This window comes from Perognathus longimembris, chromosome 3 (genome assembly GCF_023159225.1).
Source record: "Perognathus longimembris pacificus isolate PPM17 chromosome 3, ASM2315922v1, whole genome shotgun sequence".
In the NCBI taxonomy this organism is placed as follows: Eukaryota; Metazoa; Chordata; class Mammalia; order Rodentia; family Heteromyidae; genus Perognathus; species Perognathus longimembris.
Window position 1 is genome coordinate 62391254 of NC_063163.1, and position 23347 is coordinate 62414600.

Consider the following 23347-nt stretch of genomic DNA (forward strand, 5'->3'; position numbering starts at 1 on the left):
GAGAACCATGTGTAAGAAATACATTCTACCTTGGCAAGGTGATTCATTTCAACTAGAATTAAAACTAAATGTGTTCCATTGTGTCTCTGCCCTCCATCTTCCACCTGGGAGAGTGTTTTCACCTAGCCATTGAGCCACTCTTTCCCTACCGCACCCCTGCCCCGCCCCGGGGGCGGTCCCGAGTAAGGCCACGCCCCTCCATGCCCCGCCTCCTCGGGCCGTGAAGCCCCGCCCCCTGCGGCGCGGGGGGCTGCGGACTGGGGCGGGCGCGGGAGGAAGGGGAGGCGGGATGCGGGATGGGGGCGGCCCCGGGCCGTGCGCCCCGAGGGGCGGAGCCACGCAGGCTCATCGCCCAATCGCCAAGGCGCAGCGGCCAGTCCCGAAGGCACATCACCCAATCGCGAAGGCGCGGCGCCCAATCGCGAAGGCGCGGCGCCCAATCGCGAAGGCACAGCGCCCTGTCGGTCGTGTTAGCCTTGCCTCGCCAGTGAAGGAGTCGGGTGAGCGCTCGCCTAAGGAGGCATTGGGCTCCTCCGAGTCGAGGGACCCGGGCCGTCACCCGCAGAAATCGAGTGACCAAGAGCAGCACCCGCCGAACATGGCGCCCTGGACGCTGTGGCGCGGCTGCCAGCGTGTGGTGGGCTGGGTGCCGGTGCTCTTCATCTTCTTCGTGGTGGTCTGGTCGTACTACGCGTACGTGGTGAAGCTGTGCGTGTGTGAGTACCGGGCGGCGGGGCGGCGGGCCAGGCCGCGGCGGGGAGGCCGAGGCCCAGACCCAGGGTGGCGGCTTTGTTCAGTTAGCAGCGCGGCCTGCGGAAATCCCGGCCCCAGGCGTGCTGCCCGGTCCCCCGGGCGCGGGGCGCGAGGCTCGGGGTCAGGGCCCCCGCCGGCCTCCGGGGAGCTTCTTGGTTTCCGCCGTCACCGGGCGGCTCCCATCCTTCTGTGACGGAATGTTGAGAGACACGTTTTCTTCGAAGGAACGGGGGCGGTCGGCCTTCTTAGAAGGCTTTGTGGTGCGAGGGGATGCGCCTCAGGCCGTTGTTTTACCTGCGGAGGGGTGGGTCGCCCCCGGAGTGTGTTTGCCTGGATACCTGCGGAACCGGCTGCCGCGGTGGGGGCGGGGAGGTGTGTCTCCGGCTGGCCTGCGGCTGAGGGCGAGACCGCGGGGAAGGGGCGGGAGACGGACCCGGGAGGGGGGGACGGAACCCGAGAGGCGGACAAGACCAGGGGGGACAGGGCTCGGGAGGGGGGGACCGGACCCAGGAGGGAGAGGGACCGGACCCGGGAGGGAGGGGGGCGGGACCCAGGAGGGGGACGGGACCCAGGAGGGGGACCAGACCAGGGGGACGGGACCCGGGAGGGGGGGACGGGACCCTGGAGGGGGGGACAGGACCCTGGAGGGGGGACGGGATCAGGGAGGCGGACAAGACCAGGGGACTGGACCCAGGACGGGGACAAGACCAGGTGTACGGGACCCGGGAGGGGAGACTGGACCGGGGAGGCGGGGACGGGACCCGGGAGGGAGACTATACTAGGGGGACTGGACCCCGGAGGGGGGAGGACGAGTACAGGACCCGGGAGTAGCCCCAGATGATTTTTTTTTATGGTGGTGGTCTTTGACTCATTTTAAAATTCATTTATTTCTATCTGGATCCTGAGATTTGTACGAAATGTTTTTCGTTTAGGAAGAATGGAGTGGGACGCACATTGCCTGGTGATGGTTTTCTTGGCTGATATGGTGGTGGTTTATGTTATTTATATAACCTTCATTTGGGAGGCAAGGGTATCTCATTTTTTGGTTTTGTTTGGTTTTTACTTTTGCTACTTCCGCTTTTTCTTGATGGTTTTGTTATCATGGAATTCTCACTGGATACCCTGGAGTAACAGCGGAGAAAGAATTGGCAGTTCACCTAAATAAGGATTTGACCTGCTGGTGTGAACCAGGTTGTTTTTTAAGATGGAAGTCGCAGCCCCTAATCAAAACATTGGAGTTTGCTTGTGTTTGTGATATTGAACCATTACTCTTTTTTTTTTTAAGGTTGTTTATTCCCATTGCCTTCACATTCTCATCCCTCAACTCATCCTCTTTTATTTATTTATTTGGCCAGTCTTGTGCCTTGAACTCAGGGCCTGAGCACTGTCTCTGGCTTCTTTTACTCAAGGCTAGCACTCTGCCACTTGAGCCATTGCACCACTTCTGGCCGTTTTCTACATATGTGGTGCTAAGGAATTGAACTCAGGTCTTCATGTATAGGAGGCCGGCACTCTTGCCACGAGGCCATATTCCCAGCCCCCATTACTCTTGTCTTAAGTAAATTATTTTTTTCCCCAGTCCTGGGGCTTGAACTCTCAGGTCCTGAGCACTGTCCCTGGCTTCTTTTTGCCCAAGGCTAGCACTCTACCACTTGAGCCACAGAGCCACTTCCGGCTTTTTCTGTTTATGTGGTGCTGAAGGAACCCAGGGCTTCATGCATCGTAGACAAGCACTCTTATCTCTAGGTCACATTTCCAGCCCTCTGCTTCGTGTATATGTATATGACTATTTTACTGACTGGCTCCTCCTGGTTCTTTATATAGCTTGCTGCTTATATTAACTTTTTAAAATGAAAGCATAAAATCAAGCAAGGATGGTGCTGCATACCTGTAATCCTAGCACTTGGGAGGTGGAGGCAGAAGGATGGGGTGTGGAGAGCCCCTAGACCACCCTGGGCTACATAGTGAGACTCTGTCAAGAAACAGACAGGTGCTGGTGGCTCACACCTGTAATCCTAGCTACTCAGAAGGCTGAGATCTGAAGATTTTGGTTCAAAGCCTGCCCTAGCAGGAAAGTCTGTGAGAATCTTATCTCCAATTAACCACCAGAAAACCGGAAATGGGGAAGTGGCTCTGTGGCTCAAGTGATAGAGCTGAGGGACAGTTCCTAGGCCCTGATTTCAAGCCCCATGGTGGACAAAAACCACATAAAATGCTGCCCCTTCCCCATCCCAGAGGTCTTAGCCTTCAGACTGAGTCCACAGTTATTTGAAGGACAACTATTAATTTTTGAAAAAAAAAATCACATAGAACTCATACTAATAATATGAAAGAAAAGAAAGAACCTTTACTTTTTTTGGTGTGTGTGTATGTATGTGGGGGGCGGCAGTACTGGGATTTACCTCTTTGAGCCATACCTCCACCTCTTTTTTTAAATTTTTTTTGGCTTTAAATATTTTTGGCATAGTTTTGTGTTTTTGTTGCAGGTAGATACAGAATAAACGACTACATTTCCAAAAAAGTGTGTGTTGAGTATATTTAGTGTGTTGAGTATAATTAATGACGCTTAGTCGACTAATTCTGAATACCAACATGCTTGCTTAAAATAGTGTTTGTGCCTGTTGCTGGTGGTCCACACCTATACTCCTAGCTAGTACAGAGGCTTAAGATCTGAGGATCACAGTTCTAAGCCAGCCTGGGCAGACAAGTCCCAAAGACTCATCTTCAGTTAACCAGCAAAAAGCTGGAAGTTGAGGTGTAGCACAAATGATAGACTAGCACCTTTAAGCATCAAAGCTAATAAAGCAAGTCTGAAAAGGCTAAGTGAGAATACAAGGCTCTGAGTGTGCACACACACAGTTTTTAAGCAAATTTGAATTGACCAGATTTAACTATCTCTTGAGTTTTTTTGTTTTTTTTTTTTGCCTTTCCTGGGGCTTGGACTCAAGGCCTGAGCACTGTCCCTGGCTTCCTTTTGCTCAAGGCTAGCACTCTGCCACCTGAGCCACAGCGCCACTTCTGGCCATTTTCTATATATGTGGTGCTGAGGAATCGAACCCAGGGCTTCATGTATACAAGGTGGGCACTCTTGCCACTAGGCCACATTCCCAGCCCTTCTTGAGATTTCTAAGTGACCATGAAATTCTCATCATTTTATGATGATTTCCCATATTTTGTTAATGACTCTGCAAGTTCATCATTATTGTTTAATTCTGTCAGCAGTGTCTCTCTAACCTATTCTGATTTTGTTTTTGAGATAAAGCTTCTGCAGGAGCACTGAAAATGTGATTTATGTTCATGTTGCATGGCTTTACCTCTGTATGGTTTTTGTAAAAAACAAAAACCCCAAAGGATGAGATGAAAAAATGCAGTGAAAAGTTTAAATTGTTTCTGATTTCTTCTATGCCTTAAGTGAGGACAGAGGGAACACCTCATCTGCTCCTGTCATTCTCTTGGAGCACAGGTATTTGCAGACATAGGAATATAGGAATTGAGACTTTGAGCCTTTGGTATGTCACATAGTTGTTGAAAGGAGGCATTCAAATGTAACTTACATCTTTTGATTCTTCTATATAACTTTTTTTAAACTGTCAGTCCTGGGGTTTCAACTTAGGACCTGGGCACTGTTCCTTTAGTGTTTTTCCTCAAGGCTAGTGCTCTACCACTTGAGCCACAGTTCCACTTCCGGCTTTTTTTTTTTTTTTGGCTAGTTTATTGGAGCTAAGAGTCTCACAGACTTATCTGCAGGGGCCGGCTTCACATCTTGATCCTCAAATCACAGCCTCCTGAGTAGCTAGGATCATAGGCATGAGCCACCAGCTCTTTTCCTTCTCCCTCTCCCTCATCCATATAGTCTTTAGTTACCCATTAGAATCAATGGAATTGTAGGGAAGGGTTTAAGCGTTTCCATTCTTGGAGATTACTTAGCTTTAAGTAATCCCAAAGATTATATAGTGAGTTTTGTGTGTGTGTGTGTGTGTGTGTGTGTGTGTGTGTGTTTTAAGTGTTTAAGACAGGTTCTACCCGTGTGGTTCAGGCTGGCCTCAGACTCAGGATGCTCCTGCCTCAGTCTCTTTAGTGCTAGGATTATAGGCAGGCATTGAAATTCCTGTTTATACAAGATTATTAATAAGTTGAAACATTGTACAACAATTAAAGCCCCATGTCTGGCACATTTGAAATATTATTCATTGGCAAAAAGTCTGGCAATGAGGTTTAATCAATACTACTTCTGCACTATCTGCTTTTAACTAAAGAGAATCTGTGTAGTATCTGAGAATGTGGCTTAGTGGTAGAGTGCTTGCCTAGCATACATGAAGCCCTGGGTTCAATTTCCTAGTGCCACATACATACATAGAAAAAACTGGAAGAGGAGCTGTGGCTCAAGTGGTAGAGTGCTAGCCTTGTGCAAAAGAAGCTCAGGGATATTGCTTTTATATTCACATATATTGGCGAAGTAGAGATATGGCTCAAGTTGGAGAGCACCAGCCTACAGTGGAAAAAGCCAAGCGATAGCACTAGGTCCTAAAGTCAAGCCCCAGTACTGCAACCCCTACCCCCCACACCCGAAAAGCCCTTGCCTAGTATGCACAAAGGCCCTGGGTTCCTTCCCCAACACCTATTTTTAAAAATGCTTATGTATTTTACGTTTTCATAAGTACTGGCTCTCTCACCAGAATATATAGATATATAACTTTATAGGAGGTCTTTAGATTCGTAGAAGTGTAAGTTTACTTAAAATGCTATTGTAATTCAACGTCTATAAAATTTTAGTCTCCCTCCCTCCCCCTCCCCCTCCCCCCTTTTCTCTCTGCTTGATATGAAAACTAGGGCTTTGTATATGCGGCTCTCTACCACTGAATTTCATCCCTGGTCCTCTGATATTCTGATCATAGTGACATTTCTACATGTTGTATTTAATCCTTATAATAACCCAGTAGGCTAAGTAATTTGCCCAGGATGATAAAGCTGGTAAATCACATGATCAGAATTGATACCTACATGCTTCTGCTCCAGGGCTTATGTTTTTGTGTGCAATATAGGATAGTATATGGTACTCAGGACAATGGAGCTTAAGTGTTTTAAGATTCCATTTTATCTCCTTTGTTAGTTTACAACCTGTAATTCTTTCTGTTATCTTAGTGACTGCTTCAGAGTTTGTAGCATGCATCTTTATTGTAGCCCACTTCCAGGGGTTATGTTTAAAAAAACAAAAGCATTCTTCCGGTCTTTCTGCTGTTGTCATGCATTTCATTTGTTGTAAGACTCACATTATATTGATATTTTGTTTAAGTGTTGTCTATTCTAGGAATTAAACTCAGAGCCTGAGCACTGTTCCTGAGCTTTTATACTCAAGGCTAGCACTCTACCACGGGAACCACAGCTCTACCTCCACCTTTTGGGTGATTAGTTGGAGATAAGAGTCTCCCAGACCTGTCTTTCCAGGTTGGCTTCAAACTATACGATCCTCAGATCTCAGCCTCCTGAGAGAGGTATGAGCCACAGATGCCCGCAGTAATTGACTATCTTTTGGAAAGATTTAAATAATAAAAATAAACCTTACACATTCTATATTTAGTTACCATTTCTAGTACCTTATGTTTCGTTTTATAGATTCCTTTTTCTAGCTCTTGTTTATCACCTTCTGCCTCTAGGGCTTCTTTCTTTGTTGTTTTTGTTTTTGTCATAGGGCTTGAATTTAGGGCCAGTGGCTCACACCTGTAATCCTCACTACTCAGAAGGCTGAGATCTGAGGATTGTGGTTCAAAGCTAGCCCAGGCAGGAGAGTCTGAGACTCTTATTTCCAGTTAACCACCAGAACACAGGAAGTGGAGCTGTGGCTCAAAGTGGTAGAGTGCTAGCCTTGAACAAAAGAAAAGATCAGGGACAGTGTCCAGGCCCAGAGTTCAAGTCTTACAACCAACAAAAAAGGAAATCATATATTTAAGGGACCAGAGGTATGACTCAAGCTGTTACAGTGCCAGCCAACGGAGCACCAACCTGAGCAAGCATGAGTCCCTGAATTCAAGCCCTGGTACTACCAAAAAAAGTTCAAACTGAAAGAGCTTTCATATTTTCTTTCACATAAATTGAGCCTTCCTTGAAGATTCAACTTCCTTTTTGTTTTTGTTGTTACATGCAGTTTTGGATCATACTCAGGATATCATGCATGCTAGACACTGAACTACATCCTTAATCCTTCTACTTTTCTGTCGGTCTATCTGTCTCTCTCTCCTCTGTCATTCTTCACTTTTTTGAGGTTTGAATTCAGGGTCTCCCACTTGCTTATATAGACACCAGCATCCACCACTTACTTGAAGGACAAGAAATAGGGAAGGAAAAAGTGTTGGACAAATTAGAAATCAGGGCAAAATCTATTTTGGAAGACTGTGTCTTAGGCTCCAGTAAAAGATTTGCTTCTAGGGGCTGGGGATATGGCCTAGTGGCAAGAGCGCTTGCCTCTTATACATGAAGCCCTGGGTTTGATTCCCCGGCCCCACATATACAGAAAATGGCCAGAAGTGGCGCTGTGACTCTCAAGTGGCAGAGTGCTAGCCTTGAGCAAAAAGAAGCCAGGGACAGTGCTCAGGCCCTGAGTCCAAGGCCCAGGACTGGCAAAAAAAAGAAAAAAAAAAGATTTGCTTCTATCCACTTGATGGCACAAAAATTACAGTATGTTGAAGTCCAGCCTCAGCCTGGTGCATATCTAGTAAGATATTGCAGACTTAACATAAACTTAACTAGAAGCCAGTGGCTTTTCTCTATACCATTGCAGGTATACTTCTTCAAGCCTATGACCTCTGCTTTGTGAAATGGCTATCATAATTGGTCTTCTTCCCATTACTAGGTCTAGCCTTTCATGGAATCTGGGTTGACCTTGTCCTCCTTGATGAGACCAGTAGATCTTAGTGGAATTGATGTGTGAGTTCTAGAGCCAAAGCCTCAAGACACTGCATTAATTTTGCCTTATCTCTTTTGACATATTCTAATCATCATGTAAGAGAGTCCGAGTTCAACTTCTGAGTGAGAGACCACATGCATGTTCAAAGCTTATGCTGTGTGAACGAGGCCAGCCATCATAGACTTTAGCCATATAGGAGCTTCCTGATGACTACAGGTGGTAGAGTAATGCCCCAACTGATCATGACATAGACTGCTACCCACACAGTTGTAGGTACTAATAACTGGTTGTTGCTTAAAGGTACTAAGTTTGAGGATGTTTTGTTAGGCCACGTTGTCACTAATATTATTGTAGTAAGCGTGTCTCTCTTCACTCTGGTCCTGCATTTACCCCATCTGTTTTCTAGGAAACAGTATTCCCTTTGAGATGAACAGATTTGTCCCTCCTCAAATCTTGGCTGGATTTCTACTCTCTTCTGTAGGCTCACAAGACTTATAATGGCTAGGGAGCATTACTTCTCTGATGCAGTTTTCTTCCTTACTTTCCTGCCTTCCTGCCTTGGTGTCACTTATGGTTTGAGTCATTCCTCCAGCCCATTTCACATTGCTTTTTTCAGGTAGGGGTCTTGTACCTTTTTCTAAGGCCAGCCTTAGATTGTGATCCTTCTACCCATGCTTGCTGCATAGCTGGGATTATAGGCTTGAGTTACCCAGCTTGTTCTTTGAGATTATTCTTTGCCATAAACTCTCACCAACTTTTTTTGCTTGGACTGGCCTCAAATCTTCTTACCTCTGCCTCTGAAATAGCTGGGATTAGAGGCATGTTTCACTATGCCTGGCCTATAATTTCATTTATACTTGCCCTCCTTTTCCCCTTTAGTACTGTGGATTGAACCCAGGGCCTCACACATGCTAGGTAAAGTACTCTCATTGAGCTACACTCCAACTTATCCTACTCATCACTTTATCTCAAAAAGTAACATTCTCCATAAAGGTGTTGTCACCTTTATTTTATATATTATTTATTGCAGTACCGGGGATTGAACTCAGGGCCTTGCACTTGCAAACTAAGTGCTTTACCACTTGAGCTATGCTACTGCCCTGTCACCTTCATTTTCTACTATTTCAGCATTGAAGTGTAGGTACCCATCTGCTGAAGTGCAAGTGCTGCACGTCCACAGTACTTAAACTTGGGCTGCTTGTGTGCTTATAGGAATAGTGTCAGGTGTTAATCGTCTTAGAGTTCCATGTGATGAGGGTGGAAAGAGCTCCCCCACTAGCAGCAACCCACAGCCCTCAGCCTCCTTGCTATCCCAAGGTCCATGTACAATGTGCTTAATAAATTACTTTATCTCTCTGAATTTATTTTCCTGCTATAATGTGGCCTAATAGTACCTAACTTACAGAATAATGTAGGGTTTGGTTTTTTTTGGCAGCACAAATGTTCTTATTTTATTGGGGATGGAAAAAAGATTTAATAACCACTGGCACACTCCTTGCCTTCTCTTTATGGCAAGAGTTGGTATTTTTGTTCTTAAAAGTTTCTTAAGCCAGGTAGGTGCTGGTGGCTCTCACTTGTAATAGTCAGGAGGCTGAGATTTGAAGATCAGAATTTGAAGCCAGCCTGGGCTGGCTCCAAAAGCCTGAAGTGGAAGTGTTGCTCAAGTAGTAGAGCACCAGCCTTGAGTATAAAAGCTAAAGGACAGGACAGCACTCAAGGCCTGAGTTCAAGCCCCAAGACCAGCATATGCACACATAAAAGTTCCTTAACAGTCCTGAAAAGTTTTATTGTCTCCCTCAAGGTCTCCAGTGAGTGAAGGAAAACATTCTTACCTAGTTTTTCCTTAATTGGTTTTATATGAAGATCACTTACAAAAATATACCTATTTTGCTATAAACTGTTGGTAATATCAGAAATGTGTGTGTTGTCTAAGGGAAGAAAGGAGCTTTCCACATTGTCATTATCTGATTTTAAGGAGATTAGTGCTTCATACTATTTCTGGAAGTGTATAAGTAGCTTAGATAGAAGTCTAGTGGATAGACACTTGCGCCTAAATATTGAAGCAACATTAAAAAAATAAAAGTGACTATATAGTTTCAGAGTAGATTTCTTTTCTTTTTCTTTGGTCAGTCTTGGGACTTGAACTTGGGCATGGCCACTGCCTTTTTTTTTTTTTTTCAAGGCTTGTGCTCTACCACTTGACCCACAGCTCCATTTTTGACATTTATTTTCATTAGTTAGTTGGAAATAATCTCACTGACTTTTTTGCACAAGCTGGCTTTGAACCTCAGTCCTTAGTTCTTAGCCTCCTGAATTGCTAGGGTTCCAAGCATGAGCTACCAAGTCTCAGCTGGAGATTTCTTTAAACTAGAGATCCAGAGGTCTTGAAAAATAATTTTTTTAACTGTAAGTTGTTATAAAAGTGGTATACAGAGGGGTTATAGTTACATAAACCAGGTAAAGATTGAAAAAAATTAATCTTCCCCTCCTCCCCTCCAGCTTTGGTCTTTTTGTTTCTGGACAAGATCTCACTATATAGCCCCTCATTTCACTGTGTTTTCTCAAACCTCAAAATCTTTCTGCCTCAGCCTCTGGAGTGCTAGGATTATATGTGTGAGCCAGCCTGAAATCCTCTCTTGAAACACTTTTTCTAAGTTCTTTGGCATTTTCCAGTGTTTGGTTATGCTAGTGGGAACTTTGAACCAGTGGGGATTGGAATCTTAGGAAGAGTTAATTTTGACTAACATATTAACTGAGCAATGTATACACGCTTGTTAAAATATGAAGTCCTTAGAGAAGCTTTTTAAACTTAAAGGGAAAGGGTATCATCAGCACTTGAAGACAATAATACCAAAGTCACTAAAATGTTAGTAGGATTTGTCACTGGGTGTGAGATTATACTAGTTTGGGGATGTTCTGCAATTTCTTTTTTTGATAGATAACTAGGAGGCTTCTAAGTTTTTATTTTTTTATTTAATTAAATTATTTTGTTCATCATTGGGCTTGAACTATGGGCCTGGGTGCTGTCTGGTCTTTCTGTTTTTCTTTTTTTGGTCAAATCTTCTAAAGCTAAAGTTGATGGTTACTACCCTGCTTAGCACCCTCTAGTGGCTTTTAATTTGCTCTCTGTGGAATCCTGTTGTTTGTGTAGCTTCTAGGCATTAGATGCTGGGCCCACCGCGGTGTCTGACTTCATGTCTTCTGATGTTTGAGTGAACAGAATGAAGCAGAAGCTTCAACCAGAACAGGCTGTGTTGCTTTTGATCAGTCAGGCCAGGCAGGATCTTACCTGAATATCCTTTCCTGTTCCTTCTACTGGGAATCTTTTAGCCAATATTTGGTTTGTTTACATAGTTGGGGTTTTTTTGTTTTTGTTTTTAGTTTTTTGCTGGGCCTGGGGCTTGAACTCTGGGCCTGAGCACTTTCCCTGAGTGTCTTTTTACTCAAAGCTAGTGTTCTACCACTTGAGCCACAGCTCCACTTCTGGCTTTTTCTGTGATTAATTGGTGAGAAAAGTCTCACAGACTTTCCTGCCCTGCTGGCTTCAAACCATGACCCTAGATCTCAGCTACCCGAGTAGCTAGGATTACAGGCATGGCATTCGGCTGGCCATGACATTTTGTTCTTTTAATCTAGAATGAGCTGGGAGCTGGTGTCTGTATCCTAGCTAGTCAGCTGAGAGCTGAGGATTACGATTTGAAGTCAATTTGGGCAGGAAATTCTGTAAGACCTTAATCTTCAATCACCAAACAAAAAGCCAAAAGTAGAGGCATGGCTCAAGTGGTAGAGCTCCAGCCTTGTGAATAGAACAGTCAGCATGAAGCCCTGAGTTTCAGCCAGGTGATACCAGCACCACAGGGGGGAAAACAGACTCAAGGCTTATTTTGTAGAGTATCCTTCAGTTTGGTTTATCTTAACATTTCCTCATGATCAAATGCAGCAAGAATGCCACAGAAGCATCCTTTGGTCACCGTGTATGGTGATGTTGGTCATACATTGTTTTTCTTCTGTGAAGTTACAGTTCTTTGTGTTTAGTGTTCTGGTAGAATCACAGATACACCATATAGATTGGCCTTCCAGGAAGGCCTTGCTGCTCACTTGTGACAAATGTGTTCCACAGCCAGCTGGCAGCTGCCAAGCTCTTTGAGCATGACTCACCTCGCCCAGAGTCACACCCTTCCTGATTCAGGCTGCACTAGGGCTCGAGTGAGGTTGGAGCTCCATTTCTCCCCGACCTGCCCTGAGATTTCCCCTCCTTTCCAGTCACATGTTTTCCGGAGTAAATACACTATACCTAAACGCCAGCATGGATTCCACAAGACCCAACTTCAGACAAGCATCTTGGAAGGAAACATTGTCAACTATAAATAATCTGTTCCTCCTTAATGTCACTTAGCTGTGCTTAGGAGGAAGGGGAGACTGGGGAGGGGGAATGGGTCTTAAACTCAGGGCTGGGTGCTACCCCTTAGTTTTTTCTCTCCATTCCTGTGCTCTACCTCTTGAACCACAGCTCTACTTCCAACTTTTTGGTGGTTAATTGGAAATAAAGAGTTACATGGACTTTCCTGCCTGAGCTGGCTTCCAACTATGATCCTTAGATCTGAGCCTCCTGAGTAGCTAGGATTATAGACATGAGCCACCAGCATACAGCCATTTAACTCTTTTTAGCATATTTTGAGGATTTATATTTGAAACAGTATTACTGTGCTGTTTGCTAAATGGTGCTTTTTTTTTCTCCCTAATTCCGTTATTTCCTCTACTTTTATTAGAACTCTATGGCAAGGGATAGTTAATCCTCCTATTTATGTATTAATTGAGTGACTTGTTAACATATACATACAAAGTGGGTTCTATTATATGGATAATAATCTAATATTTATTCTGTTATTCAAATTGGCCAAGATTTGGCCAATAGCAAACCCCCTCCATTTGGTTTCTGTATGCCTTTGGCAGGTCTTCCTCATTTTATAATACTTTTTTGTGCTGGTACTGGGACTATGGGACTACTGGGGCTTGAACTCAGGGCCTGGGTATGTTGTCTCTTAGCTTTTTTGCTGAAGACTGGCCCTCTGTCACTTAAACCACAGTTCCACTTTTGGCTTTTGTGAAGAATAGAATCTTACAGATTTTACTACCCAGGATGGTTTTAAACTGTGATCCTCAGATCTCAGCCTACTGAGTTGTTAGGATCGCATACATGAGCCACCAGCACCCAGCTATAATACTTACTTTCTGCCACAGTATTTTTCAGGATTGTCTAGGTGTTTTGGGGGGTTTTGTGGTTTTTAGTTTTTTGGGTTTTTTTTTGCCATTTCAAATGCCTATATCTGAATTTAAAAAAAGCAAAAACATGAAAGCACCAGAAGGAAATGTGTGGATATGATAAGGAGACAGCAATCAAAGCTTCTAGCTCTGAAGTTCAATATTGTTAATCACAATAGAAAAAAATGGATAAATGTAAATAGTTCACAGAAAATGAAAATGACCTGTTAACAAATGAAGAGATGCTTATTCTCATTTGTAAATACAAGGTAAAATTACTTTAATACTAAAAGCTTGAAAACACTCAGTAGACTGAAGGGAAATAGACTGTCTCGTGTATTGCCACATCCAGCTTTCTTTCTTTCTTTCTTTATTTGCTGATTAACTGGAGATAATGGTGTTCTGGATTTTTCTGCTTGGACTGCCTTCAAACCTTGATCCGCAGATCTCAACCTCTTGAGTAGCTAGGATTATTGGCAATAAGCCACCAGCACCTGTCCAATTGGCAAAGAATTTTAAGTCTTTTCATACAATGAATGAGACCTACATGTTCCACTGTAGTACCTACTTCATAGGTTTGTTGTTGTTTTTTTTTAAAGCCAGTCCTGGGGCTTGAACTCAGGGCCTGGGCATTGTCCCCGAGCTTCTTTTACTCAAGGCTGCTAGCCTCTTACCACTTGAGCCATAGCACCACTTCCAGCTTTTTCTGCATATGTGATACTGAGGAACTGAACCCAGGGCTTCATGCATGCTAGGCAAGCACACCACCACTAAGCCACCTTCCTAGTCCTCCCTCCCCACCCCCCGGGTTTTCTTAAGGAGAAAAAAAAGTGCCAGTAGCCAAGTGTGTATGCATACCCGCAATATGGATAGAAGGCAGAAGTTGTGGTGCTCTGCAGAATAGTATAGTAGAGTGTAACATTTGTATATATTTCATGAAGAACTAGAAAACCAACAGGAGTTTACGACTATGCATAAAGAAATTATATATAAGGGCATGGAAATGCTAATTATACTGATTGGAGATTATTACACCTTGATGCATGTTTTGAAATAACATAATATATATCCCCTAAATGGGATGGTATTATATGTTCGTTTTTTTTTTTAATTTTTTTTTGGCCAGTCCTGGGCCTTGGACTCAGGGCCTGAGCACTGTCCCTGGCTTCTTTTTGCTCAAGGCTAGCACTCTGCCACTTGAGCCACAGCACCACTTCTGGCAGTTTTCTGTATATGTGGTGCTGGGGAATCGAACCCAGGGCTTCATGTATTAGAGGCAAGCACTCTTGCCACTAGGCCATATCCCCAGCCTATGTGTTCATTTTTAACATTTAATTTGAGTATAGTTTTGGTTGGGTAAAGTACATTGCAGACTAATAAGCTAGTGCTGAGAGAGCAGTAGGATTTTCCTGCAGGTATCACTAAGGAACTAGCAGTTATCACTGTTAATTCACTTTTATAACAACGTTCTAAGCAATAATTTGAGTAATTGTACTATTAATAAGAATTTGAGGAGTGAAGGCATGGCTTAGTATGTGTGCGTGGACACATACACACTTTTTTTTTTTTGCCAGTCCTGGGGCTTGAACTCAGCACCTGAGCACTGTCCCTGGCTTCTTTTTTGCTCAAGGGTAGCACTCTACCTCTTGAGCCACAGTGCCACTTTCAGCTTTTTCTGTTTATGTGATGCCAAGGAATCGAACTCAGGGCTTTGTGCATGCTAGACAAGCACTCTACCACTAAGCCACATTCCCAGCTCCCCCCACCCCCATTTTTATAGCCAGGCACTGGTAGCTCATGTCTATAAACTACTCAGAGGGCTGAAATCTGAAGAATCTTGATTCAAAGCCAGTCCAGGCAGAAGAGTGCAAGAGATTCTGTTTCTAATTAACCAGCAATAAGCTGGGCTGGAAGCATGGCTCCAGCTGTAAGTAAACAAGCTTGAAAAGGGAGAGGCCCTGAGTTCAAGTCCTTGGACCAGCAATTTTTTAAAAAAAAATTAGCGTCTTACTGTTTTTAAAGTTTGATGAAAATGATGTTGGATGAATACTGAACTTGAACTAAAACAGGTACAAAATGCTCAAAGTATATTTATTCGCTGTTTTTTCTTCTATTCTAGATACTATTTCTAGAGATGAGAAAGGTAAGGCACTTTCAGTCTCATTTTAAGTAGAATATGTATGGTATCTTAATTGTAATCCACATACTTTTTACTTACTGATGAATGTATTTTTGTTTTTCAAAAAGGAACTGTTTTTCTTTAACATTTTCAAAAATTAAAATGAAATGCGGTGTTGGATTTATTCCCATACATTCATTTTATGTTATTTAGATGAAATGAAGGTGTTTTTATTTGTAAGGCACCTACTACTCAAACTTATATGTATAAATTTATGTATTTCTGCCTTGTGTGTTCTTTTCTCTCTGTACAGATTCTTAATATCAGTTCTCAGTAGATTCTGCTTTCACCATATCTAAACGTTACTATGGTTCTCTTATTTATGCATTTGTTTACAATAGAAAATTGCTATTCACAGATATTTAATGAAATAACCAGACTTTACATTTGAAGATTATATTACTAGGTCAAGGGAAGGAAAGTTTTTTGTTGTTGTTGTTGTTCTGTTGTTTGTGTTTTGGCAGTAGTAGGGTTTAACTTGCTAGGCTAGCATTTCTACCATTTGAGCCAGACCCCTAGTCCTTTTTGCTTTAGTAGTTTAGAAAGGATCTTACGTTTTATTCTTCAGATAGGGTCTTGCTTTTTGCCTGGGTGCTAGTTTGAACCACACTAGCTGAGATAACAGGCTTGTACTACCTTGCCCAGCTTTTTTGTCAAGATAGAGGGAGGGTGGGAGAATCTCCCTTTTTTCCCAGGCTGTCCTATCAGTAGCTGGGATTACAAGCATGAGCCACTACACCCAACATCAAGTTTTATAATGACTTGCCAGAGAGGTAACACCTAGGGGGAAAAATCTTTTCGCAAAATTTCACTGAAATTAGGCAAAAATTTTATAAGTACATTGAGATAAATTGCAAAAATAAAATTCAAAATTTGTTTTGGGACAATCCTGGGGCCTGGGCACTGTCCCTGAGGTTTTTGTTGTTGTTGCTGTTGCTTTTTGTCAAGGCTAGCACTCTACCACTTGAGCCACAGCACCACTTCTGGATTTTCCTATATATGTGGTGCTGAGGAATTGAACCCAGGGCTTCATGTATGCAAGGGAAGCACCCAACCCTGACCCTGAGGTTTTTTGCTCAAAGCTAGCACTCTGCCACTTGAACCATGTTTTTTTGGTGGATACTTAGAGATAAGAGTCTTACAGAGTTTCGTTTCTGGGCTGGTTTTGAGCTGCAATTCTCATTTCAGCCTCCTGAGTAGCTAGGATTATAGGTATGAGCTACCAGTGCCCAGCCAAATGTGATTTTTCTTTTTACATAAAACAGAGGATTTCTAAAACAGTTGAATAGCTTTACTAATAATATAAATTATTAGTAAGTATATATTCTAATTACTGGAGACAATCAGATAATCAGCATGTTACTCTTAAATCCAAGTTTTAGTAACAGAAGAAAAATAGACTCAGTCATAGTAGTCTTATCTTTTTCTTTAAATCAATTTTCTGTGTGTTAAAAGTTCAGATGCACAAAATACAGAATTTTAGAATTTATTTAAAAACTTGTTATTTATGTTACCTTGGGAGTATTTTACCATGTTTCTCAGAGTCTTTTGATAACATTTTTGTTGTAAATTCACTTACAGGTGATTGTTGAAAACACTTTGATTAATAACCTATAAATGATTTATTATGAACATTGATTTAATTAAAGTTAACTGAGCTAATCTTAGTTAACTAAGATTTTACTTAACATTACTTGTAACCTGTGGCTTATAACATGCATATATGACCAGAAGTTTCTGACAATCACATAAATTTGAATTTTTGTTAAAATATTTTCTATTATTCTTTAACTGATTACCCTCTTATAATTGACTGCCCCCTGTTATAATTGATTACCCTCTATTATAACTGATTATCCCCTGTTATAACTGGTTACCCCGTGTTATAATAACTACCTCTGTTAAGTACTTCCTATATTCTAGGCATTGCACTAAGGCTTCGTTTTCTTTAACTGAGATATATATTTTAAAGCAGTCCATTTTGATTTTTTTTCTCATAGAGAATAGAAACAATCTAAAAATACATGCTAAAAATATATGTTAAATATTTCAGGAGTCTATTATCTTATGCTGAGTTGTAAGTAAATGGTTAAGTTTAAAGTATCTCACTGTTTACTATTTATCACAAAGCTGTCCAATGGAATGTAGAGGAGGAATAACAAACCTGGTGGCCAGGCAAAAAAATAAAGGACATGGAAATAAAGGACATGGAAGATAATATCTGCAGAGTTGATACATGACCTCACTGTGGTACAAGTAGGAGACTAAGCTCCTACATGGTTTTCTGAAGTTATCTATCTATCTATCTATCTATCTATCTATCTATCTATCTATCTATCTATCTTGTGCTGGTACTGGAGCTTGCACTCAGGGCCAGGGCACTTATCCCTTAGCTTTTTCACTCAAGGCTAGCATTCTACCACTTGAACCACACCTCATCTAACTTTTTGCTGGTTAATTGGAGATAACTTTGAGTAGCTAAAGTCTCGAATATGATGACTAGGAAGTCCCAGAGTTTTATTAGGCTGCACTGGCTAGGAATTTCTCAGTCAAAAGAGAGATGAAAGCAGATGTGAATTCTCACAGACTTTTCTGCGCATGCTGTCTTCCAACCTTGATCCTCCCATCACAGCCCCTGGAAAAGCTAGGATTACAGGTGTGACCCCCGGTGCCCTATTGGAAAACAATTTGGATAGAAATTGGAAGTGGCCAAAAATTTTTCTTGTTAGCCTATGTTGAATATGAAAATGATACTTTTTCTCAATAATACAGGGAAGAGTTATTTAAATTTGCCCTTTATAATTGGTGATTTACTTTCAGTTACCATTTACTTCATGATTTACTTTCATTTACCATTCATTGGATTTAATATTCACAGTCTTGATTGTACTAAATAATTTTTAAGTTGTTTAAAACTAACATTTAGGCTGGGAATGTGGCTTACAGGTAGAGTGCTTGCTGAGCATGCATGAAGCCCTCGGTTCGATTCCTCAGCACCACATAAACAGAGAAAGCCAGAAGTGGTGCTATGGCTCAAGAGGTAGAGTCCTAGCCTTGAGCAAAAGAAGCCAGGGACAGTGCTCAGCCCTGAGTTCAAGCCCCAGGACTGGCAAAAAAAGAAAAAAAAAAAAAACACGAACATTTAAAATAGAAGTTGGCTGTGATGGTGGCAGGTCATGCCTATTAGCACTTAAGGAGGCTGAACGAGAAGATCATGAGTTTGAGTCTAGCCTGGGCTACATAGGGAGTTCAAGGCAAAATAACTAAGTAAATGAATAAGAAACAACCCAGTGACTTAAAGCAACCTCAGGAACTTATCAAATCTCAATTTAGATAGTCTTTCTTTGCAGACCAGGCTGATAATCCCTTAACTATAGGAACAGAATATTTTCTCTAGTAATGTCAGTATCCAAGTAAAGGAATTATATGTATTTGATGTTTTAATGAGTCTTAATTTTTTTTAATTGGATCTGGTCACCTGACCCAGATAATGTATTTATGTAATGCTTTTTCCTGTTGTCACCTGGACTCAATGAAATGTTATTTGTTTTTATTTACCAGGAAAGACCGTTGTTTACCTTGTGGCTTTCCATCTGTTCTTTGTTATGTTTGTATGGTCCTATGGGATGACAATATTCACAACTCCCGCTACCCCCTCCAAAGAGGTAAATTCAATGTTGGTTAATTGACAAATGCTTTAAGATGATGGAAATGTTTTCCCTTGTGTTATCTAGTTAAGACTTTTTATGCTATATTTGTTCTGTTTCCATTCATAAAATTGTTTACAAATTGTATTTTGAATGTGAGTCATAGCCTATTCTCAGATGCAGTTCACTGGCATACTAGTTTAGCTCTGCTAATGTCTCTGTCTCTTTCTATATTAAAAAAACTTTTTTTTTTTTTTGCCAGTACTCAGGGCCTGGGTGTTGTCTCTTAGCTTTTTCATTCGAGGCTGGCACTGTGCCACTTGAGCCACAGCTCCACTTTCATCTTTTTGCTGGTTAATTGGAGATAAGATTCTGAGACTTTTCTGCTTTTCTTGGCTTCAAAACATAATCCTCAGATCTCAGCCTCCCGAGGATTACAGGCATGTGCCACTGTCACCCAGCTTCTTTCCTTAAATTAAAAATGTACTCTCTATTTCTGAAATAAAAGATTTAAGAGACAATTGAGTTAAGGAAGTAATGTATTTTTGGAAACCCTCAGTATATTTTCTTATGTAAGAACAAATACACTACAACTAAAGAAAGTTGTGGTCAAAAGTGATTCAGGTCACTCATTGCTTGCTACATCTTACTGTGATTCGTTTGTTGGTTCCTCCTCCCCGCCCCCCCCCCACACACATATAACAAGATAGTCAAAATTATAATCCTGGGCCAGGTATGGTAAACTATATCTATAATACCAGTTATCTGGGAGGTGGAGATTGGGAGGCTCGAGATTGGAGGTCATCCTGAGCAAAACACATGAGACCCCATCTTAAAACTAACTAAAACAAAAAGGACTGGGAATGTGGCTGTCTAGCAAGCAAGCTCAGGACCCTAAGTTCACTCTTCAGTACCAGTAGGTAGTTTGTAGGTAGTTTGGGGGAGAGAGAGAGAGAGAGAGGAGAGAGGAGAGAGGAAAGAGGGAAGGATGGAGAGAGGCTAAAAGAGAAGGCTGAAGGAAGTAGAGGAGAGAGGGAGAAGAGGGAAGGACAAAGAGAGGTGGAGGGAGAAAGAAGGAAGGAAAGTATTAGGAGAGTGAAGGAGGAGGGGAGGAAGGAGAGGAGATGAGAGATTTGCTAAGTATGGTGGCACTTGCCTATAAGCTCAGCATTTTGATGGCTGAGGCAGGATGATCTTGAATTCAAGGCCATCCTGAGTGGACCTCCCCCACCCCCATTATGTGATATCTCTGAGATTCTTTTTTTTTAATCAGAAAATGGAGCTAGCAAATATGCCTGTCTCTGTAGAATGTTTGTGAGCATTAAATGAGATTTACCCCAGTAAATATTAGATAATAATGGTAAATATTCATGTTAAAGATTGTCATCATATGGTAAAAAATCATCTTCTATTTAACACTTTAGTAAACACACATGTAAAAAGAAAACATGCCATACATTTCCACTTGATAGGATCTCACAAGCTAAATGTACCTCTTAACTACTGGATACAGTTCAGGAAGCATCATTCCCAGGATCCTCAGTCCCCTCGTGCTTCCTTCTGGTCATGCATATCATGGACATCACTCTTCAGCCGTTCACTAGCATGGGTTGATTTTGTCTAGTTTTCTCCTCAGTACATATCATCATGTAGTAATACATGTAGTAGCCATTGTCTGTGTGCTTGTGCGGCTTGCATTCCGTTTGTGAGATTCACCTATGTAGCCGGTTAGTGGTAGATCATTCATTTTCATTATCGTGTAGGATTCTTTGATGGTATATAGTCCAGTTTATTTACTAGGTCTACTGTTGATAGTCTCTTGGGAAGAATCATGAAAAATAGGCCTTGTGAAACATCTTGGAGAATATATGTGTGGTTCTTTGGTGCAAATCCCTAAGAATAAAGTATATTGTGTGCAAAGAGCAGAACATATCATATATGCTATGTATATTGATCATCAGTAGATACATTCCTTCTCCATTGTCAACCTTTTGGTTAAGAGGAAAAGTAAACCATAAAGCCAAACGCTTGGTGGCTTCACGCCTGTAATGCTAGCTACTCAAAAGGCTGAGATCTGAGGATTGCATTTTGGATCCAGCCTAGGCAGGAAACTCTGTGAGACTGTTATCTTCAACGAAGCGCCAGAAGTGGAGCTGCCCCAGTGGTGGAGCACTAGCCTTAAGCCAAAAAAAGCTCAAGGACTGTACCCAGGCTCTGAGTTCAGGCCCCAAGACTGGCAACACACACACACACACACACACACACGTCAAATCTACTAGAGTTTCTTCAAGTATATTTATCAGATCTTTAATAATAATTAGTCAACCCTTAAAGTTGTGTTACAAACTACCTAATTTCTCAATCCATGGTAGGTGTTTAATAAACAGTGAATGAAATAAACTATAAGCTATTAATCTCTTACATTGCCGAGGAACTAATTTTATTATAACAATTCCTAGTAGTAATAGCAGTTGAAAACATTGTAAAAGTAGCCTAGTAGATATTTCAGTAGAGTCATCTGCACATTGAATTTTAAGATAGTAGTGGAGCTGTGATTCAAGTGGTAGAATGCTATAGTCTTGAGCGGAACAAAAACCTCAGGGACAATACCTAGACCTTGAGTACAAACCCCAGTAGTGGCACAAAACGAGACAAAAATAGTCAGGAAAAGCTAAGTATGGTGGCACACAGGATCTCAGGAAATCCTCCCTTGTATGTTTTGATTGCATGTAGCTTTAAGTTGCCATCCGTTTGTTGTACAGTTGTTTTTTTTGTTTTGTTTTGGTGTTTTTTTTTGCCAGTCCTGGGCCTTGGACTCAGGGCCTGAGCACTGTCCCTGGCTTCTTCCCACTCAAGGCTAGCACTCTGCCACCTGAGCCACAGCGCCCCTTCTGGCCGTTTTCCATGTATGTGGTGCTGGGGAATCGAACCCAGGGCTTCATATATACGAGGCAAGCTCTCTTGCCACTAGGCCATATTCCCAGCCCTGTACAGTTGTTCTGTTATAACTAAAAGTGTCTGGAATTTAAAAAAAAATTTTTTTGCCAGTCCTGGGGGTTAGACTCAGCACATGAGCACTGTCCCTGGCTTCTTTTTGCTCAAGGCTATAACTCTACCTCTTGAGCCACAGTGCCACTTCCAGCTTTTTCTGTTTATATGTTGCTGAGGAATCGAACCCAGGGCTTTGTGCATGCTTGGCAAGCACTCTACTGCTGCATTCCCAGCCCTGTAAACTGTTTTTTTTTTTGTGTGTGTGTGTGTGTGTGTGTGTGTGTGTGTGTTTGCCAGTCCTGGGCCTTGGACTCAGGGCCAGAGCACTCTCCCTGGCTTCTTTTTGCTCAAGGCTAGCACTCTGCCACTTGAGCCACAGTGCCACTTCTGGCCTTTTTCTATATATGTGGTGCTGGGGTATTGAACCCAGGGCTTCACGTATACGAGGCAAGCACTCTTGCCCCTAGGCCATATTCCCAGCCCCCTAAACTTCTTAATATTTAACAATACTATACTTGTAAGATTCTAATTTAAAAATCCTAAGGGAAGCCAAGTATGGGTGTCTATGCCCATAATCTTAATTACTCAAGAGGCTGAGATCTGAGGATCTTTATTCAAAGCTAGCCTGGGCAGAAAAAAATTCATGAGACTCTTATTTAGCCACCAGAAAGCCAGAAATTGAGCTGTAGCTCAAATGGTAAGGTGTCAGCCTTGAGTGAAAAAGCTCAGAGACATTGCTCAGACCCTGACATCAGTCCTAGGACTGGCGCGCGCGTGCACACACACACACAATCCTAAGGAATTCTGACCAGGAGTTTCAAATACTTAAGAAGCACTTTGTTTTTCTACTTGCTAACTCAAACACCAAAATATCCCATTCATTTGCTGCCCCAATCACTGCTAACAGCTTAACAATGTTGTTTATTCTGTTACTTGACGATAGCTGTGTTTGCAAAATTTTAGCTCTCAAAAGATTAGGGAATTTTCAAAGATTACAGAATTACTGGTAGAGCTGCCATTAAGATGTTGGCCTTCTGTATTCTATTTTTCTATGTATTGCTGCCATAACTCTTCTTGCCTTCCCAGATTAGTGCTCTAACCTGAGTTCAAATGCATTTTAGGATGTAAAAGACATTCCATCTCAAATGACCAGCCCAAACAGTAGTCAGAAAGATCTTAAAGGCTTTGCGAGTTCATTTGTCGGCTACAGGCAAGGATCGTCAGACAATTCTCCTGTCCTCTGATCCCAGGACGTTTTACTTTGTCACAAGAAGTTTGGGCTCAGGGTCTTATACTTGCTAGGCTGATGCTCTGTGTCTGAGCCTATACCTCTAACAATCTACAGGCATTTCTGATATATTCGTCCTCTGAAATACTTTTGTAAATTTGTTGTGCCTGTACTAGGGCTTGAATCAAGACTTGAGTGCTTTCTCTTTTTTTGCTCAAGGTTAGTGCTTTACCTCTTGAGCCACAGCTCCACTTCTGGCTTTTTGCTGGTTAATTGGAGATAAAGTCTCTCAGTTCTGCCCCAACTGGCTTTGAACCACAATTCTCCAGATCTCAGCCTCTGGAGTAACTAAAATTATGAGTGTGGGCCACCAGCACCATAACTTC

The 23347-nt window shown here is 42.2% G+C and overlaps 1 protein-coding gene across 4 annotated transcripts in view; it reads left to right on the forward strand.

Annotated features, from left to right (window-relative positions):
- The first annotated feature begins 405 nt into the window (after positions 1-405).
- Zdhhc20 (zinc finger DHHC-type palmitoyltransferase 20) overlaps positions 406-23347 on the forward strand; it is a 50911-nt gene continuing 27969 nt past the window's right edge. For all 4 annotated transcript variants that reach the window (XR_007210367.1, XM_048341656.1, XM_048341657.1 and 1 more), the window contains exons 1-3: positions 406-716; positions 15036-15059; positions 18657-18760. Coding sequence is in view for 3 of the 4 variants with exons in the window: in XM_048341656.1 (XP_048197613.1) it covers positions 599-716; positions 15036-15059; positions 18657-18760 (246 nt within the window). In the remaining variant the exon portion in view is untranslated. The remainder of the gene's footprint in view (positions 717-15035; positions 15060-18656; positions 18761-23347) is intronic.